This window comes from Oratosquilla oratoria, chromosome 30 (assembly GCF_046742065.1).
Source record: "Oratosquilla oratoria isolate Oo_2021 chromosome 30, ASM4674206v1, whole genome shotgun sequence".
NCBI classification, from domain to species: Eukaryota; Metazoa; Arthropoda; class Malacostraca; order Stomatopoda; family Squillidae; genus Oratosquilla; species Oratosquilla oratoria.
This window is the reverse complement of record NC_134806.1, coordinates 46894967-46899237: the sequence shown is the minus strand read 5'-3', so window position 1 is coordinate 46899237 and position 4271 is coordinate 46894967. Positions and strand designations below refer to the sequence as shown.

At 46.9% G+C, this 4271-nt stretch overlaps 2 protein-coding genes across 2 annotated transcripts in view; both read right to left on the bottom strand.

The window, feature by feature from the left end:
- Positions 1 to 54: 54 nt before the first annotated feature.
- On the bottom strand, positions 55 to 510 carry LOC143041352 (uncharacterized; the record flags this gene model as incomplete). Its single annotated transcript, XM_076213179.1, is given in 1 exon segment — positions 55 to 510. A coding segment is annotated over 1 exon segment (234 nt), but the record flags the coding sequence as incomplete, so codon positions are not given.
- Positions 511 to 1326: 816 nt separating this feature from the next.
- LOC143041320 (uncharacterized) overlaps positions 1327 to 4271 on the bottom strand; it is an 11431-nt gene continuing 8486 nt past the window's right edge. The window contains exons 4-6 of the mRNA XM_076213143.1: positions 4014 to 4267; positions 1818 to 1913; positions 1327 to 1341 (exon numbers count right to left, since the gene is read on the bottom strand). Coding sequence (XP_076069258.1) covers positions 1327 to 1341; positions 1818 to 1913; positions 4014 to 4267 — 365 coding nt within the window. The remainder of the gene's footprint in view (positions 1342 to 1817; positions 1914 to 4013; positions 4268 to 4271) is intronic.

Below are 4271 nucleotides of genomic sequence, written 5' to 3'. Positions count from 1 at the left end.
AACCACCGGGAGAGATAAACTGAAATGCCACTGGGGCTGAGGCGCTGGAGTTACCTTCCAAGAGTTGCCGAATTCGTAAATGTCCGCCGTCTCGTTCGGCAGGTTTCTGAGGCGGAATCTCTCTGGTAAGGGCATGTCGTTGTAAACGCCGCAGAGGCCGAAGTAGTCGCCCACCAAGTGTGGCGGAACCCATATCCGAACTGCCCTCATGGGGTAGTTGGTGTGAAGCTCGACCTGCAGACAGGAGAAAGAGTCGTAGTGAGCGGCGGCACGATTTGTTAAAGTCATCCTTTCGTCTGTCACAGCAGCTTTATCAATGTATTATGTCAATAATATCCCTTTTCCGCAATTGTTATGTATCATGTCTCTTCTGTTCTTGTAAATAATTTATAGTAATTACATATGCAATATTGTCCATTACTAAAGGCCTAAACCCAAAATTATTGTATACATAAATGTTGCCACCGGTTTCTTTAGCCGGCTTTTGTACATACCAGCAAACAACCTTAATTCTCCTGTCCACAGTGAAAAAAAAAAAAAAAACTGCCGACTCAAGGGGAAGAACTTTACCTAGGGTGGGTATATTTGTGGCGGCCCACTAGGCTAGCATGCTTTTTGTCTATTCTACTGTGTACGAGTAGAAACGACTTCGGTTACAGATTTGTAGACTTCCATAAGAAGATCTCAATATAACTTCCTATACTCGGTGCATCGAAAACTGGCCATTAGGGCGGAACACGGAGATTCCCCCTATGTTGCCACATATAATTATCTTATAATTCTATTTTATTTTAAACTTTATTTTATGATTTTATAATGTTGCCACATATAATTATATTATAATTTTTTGTCACACACCACCACTGAGGTATAAATCAAAGCAATGTTTTCTATACAAAGGTTTCGTTTCCTCGATTCGTGGACATGGCATATGTGCGGGAGAGAGCGACGTTGCCACTCTATCCCTTCTCTGGCCACGCCCCCACACTGCATTCAGAAAACATTGCATCCACACGCACGTTCTCGCCATGGATAAATATATATATATATATATACAGAGAGAGAGAGAGAGAGAGAGAGAGAGAGGGCGGGCGGGTGGGTGGGTGGGCGAGCCGTGCGGGCCGTGTTATCTGTTGAGATGTGGCAATACCGGGAAATTCCCTAACCCCGCCTTAGTGGCCAGTTCTCGTTGCGTCTACTATAGGTCATTCAGCTTCTCATTACGTGATTCAATGGTAATTTGACTTTTTGGAAAATTAAAAAAACAAAAGGTCGTAACAAAAGTCGTTTCAACTCAAAAGCAAGTAGCATGCTAGCAAGAAATGGCTAGTGTGCTGCCACCTGTACTCGAAGATATGGCGCACACCAAATTCTCTATTTCTATTTATTCATCTATTTATCTATTTGTTGTTTATCTACATATTTGTTTGTTTATTGTACATTGAGCCTCTTATTTGATGGATGTATTTACTATGATATCCAAAGATCATTTCTGGATCTGATATTAGTGTATACCTGGTTCTAGAAACCAAATTATCATCATCAGTTTAGACCACATGCATGGAATCCCCCACGCATGCCAAGCGCAAACTGAGACGCAGGCGACACAGGCGACGCAGCACAGAGCAAAGGCAGACTTCCTGTCGCTCAGTTAAAGTAGAATTTCAACATTTTTCACTTAAAATGCATCTAGATGTACTGTCTCAGCATTTCAAGTGTACTACTTCAGTTCAACAACAGGAAGTCTGCTGTCTTTGCTCTGTACTACGTCGCCTGCGTCTCAGTTTGCGCACAGACTGAGGCCTTGGATCACCTACCACCACTCCGTCAAAGGTAACTGCTATGATGGCAAGATTATCGCGGAAGATAAAGAGACCGTTGCCAAAGAAGCCGTTCACCAAATCGCCGTTCACCTGCGGGAAAAGAAAAAAGAAGACGTTCTTGTTTAGAGGCCGTGGCAGTTTTGGTCAAAGCGCATCACTTCAGCCTCGTTGACACATGGAGGGGGGGGGCTCATTTAATCGCTGCTAGCTGCAAGTCAACTTCCCTAAGGGCAAGTAAGTGTTGACACTAGGATAGTTTGAAGACAAGTGAACGAACTCTCCGTTCACATTGGTCAAGTAGAGGTCGAGATGACAAGTCGCTTTCAGCACTAGCGGCTACCAAACTAGCCCCCACCTGGGACCGTGTTAATGGGGCCATATATACAAGTATATTCCTCGTCTCACATCCAAGTTATACGAGACCGAGGCATTTTTTCTTTTTACGCTCAGTGAGCGGCACTCCTGGGGTACATCAAGAGGGAGGTAGCTTTGCAGTACATGGTACTCGTGACTCGCAGGACACGCTGCTTGACCGAGGTGGAGTATCGCAGACAAGTACGAATCTCAAGAGGCAGGCAGGGCTATGGCAATCGAGCCTGAGGGAAGTACCAGAAATAATGTTATGTACTTATTATGCAATCTATGGCTGCATATGAGAGATGAGGTATAGATGATAATGTTCAGCATTTGCTGAAATGACCTTAACATACAAGAAATGAGCTTAGAAACAAAACTATGCCATTATTGATAACAATATAACAAAATAAAAGGCGACTACAAATATATATTGTACTGTTAATATGGCGACGACAAAATTCAAATCTATCTTTCTGTTAGAAGTATGTCACAGACAATTAAAATCAGCTCCCACCAGAGTGCGAGTGACGACGTAGGAGGAGGAGGAGGAATGCATGTGAATCATCATCAGCAGCAGGTCAAATATTTACGTACCTCTGTGACAAGAAGTCTATGGGGGGATTGAGTCGGCCACTGCGTGGCATTCAAGGCAGTGGCGCTGCTGAAGGCTTATTAGCATCGGGCAAATCACACACTCTACACGATGAATGAATAGTGTGGCATTACCCGATTGTCTCGGTCACCTGCCGCGTTGGTCATTAACCTAATCTTAGTCGGGTGAGGAATAATATTAAGAGACTGTATAGGCTAGGGGACCAGGGTGTCGGCGCTGGACCAAGGGGGGCTAGGCTAAGGGGGTGGGGGGTAGGGAAACTGGGCCGTGTGTGTGGGGGGGGGGCTAGGCTGGAAAACTAAGGTGATGATGCTACGCTGGGGGGATATGTTAGGGGTTACGCAAAGGAACTAGGCCGGGAATATGAGCTAGTGGGCTAGGTTTTGGGGGACTAGGATTTTGGGGGCTAGGCTTTTGGGGGGGATGGCCTGGGGGCTAGGCTTGGGAAGCTTGGTTTGGGGGGTTAGGTTTGACGGGGCTATGTTTGGGGTGGGAGCTAGAATGGGGGCTAGGCTGACAGGCTAGATTGGCGGGTTAGGCTGAGAGGGCTAGTATGGGTGGCTTTGCAGGGGGGCTAGGCACGGAGTTGGTTGGGGTGTGGGATTAGTCTGGGGATCTGGTCTAGGGGGCTATAATATATTGGCTAAGGGGTTGGGCAAGGAGACTAGTCTGTGGGGGGAGTTAGGGTGGGGGTCTAGGGGGGCTACGCAAGGGAGCTAGGTCGGGGGAATAGGTTAGGGGGCTAGGATTAGGAAGGCTAGGCTTGGGGGGGGGCAGGCTATGACAGGTAATTAAAATAATCCATTGTACTTTTAATACAGCAATAATATATCAAGTGAAAATTTCCCCACAAATCTGAAATAGTGTACATTGTGTTGTTGGTGTGAATGATTGTGAACAATGCAATCTTTTATAATGTGTTGTACAGTATGAAGTGAAGCGTTGCATCCTGGACAGTTATCTGTCTTACTATAAACAGGTCCTGGCGTGGCCACCCAACGCCAGTATGGAGAGAGTTTGGGGGGGGGGGGGCAAACCGCCACAAGAAGCCCTTGCCACCCCTGTGGCTGGCACAGATCCCGGGGGTGGGGGGAGGCAACTTGGGCTACCCGGGCAAAAACTAGTGACTTTAGGCTAGAACGAGTCACACGTTTGACCCGTAGAGGTCATCTAGAGGAAGGTAAGAAAAGAAAAGAAAAAAGTGTGTGTAGCATCCTCACCAGAATGTCTCCCGTGACGGTCATGACAACAAAGGTGTCCTCGTCGTGCTGGATGCGGATGTCGAGGATGCAGGAGGGCCCCGGCCGGAAGAACTCTGGCGGACAGTTCCCGAAGCAGCCCCACACGTGGTTGATTGTGGAGTACCCAAACTCCTTCTTCTGGATCAACGTGTTACAGCAGTGGCTATGGAAGGTGTACCAAGTGCCCTTGAAGGTCATGTAGTGAGGATCGTCCCGGACAATACAGTGGCTACCTGG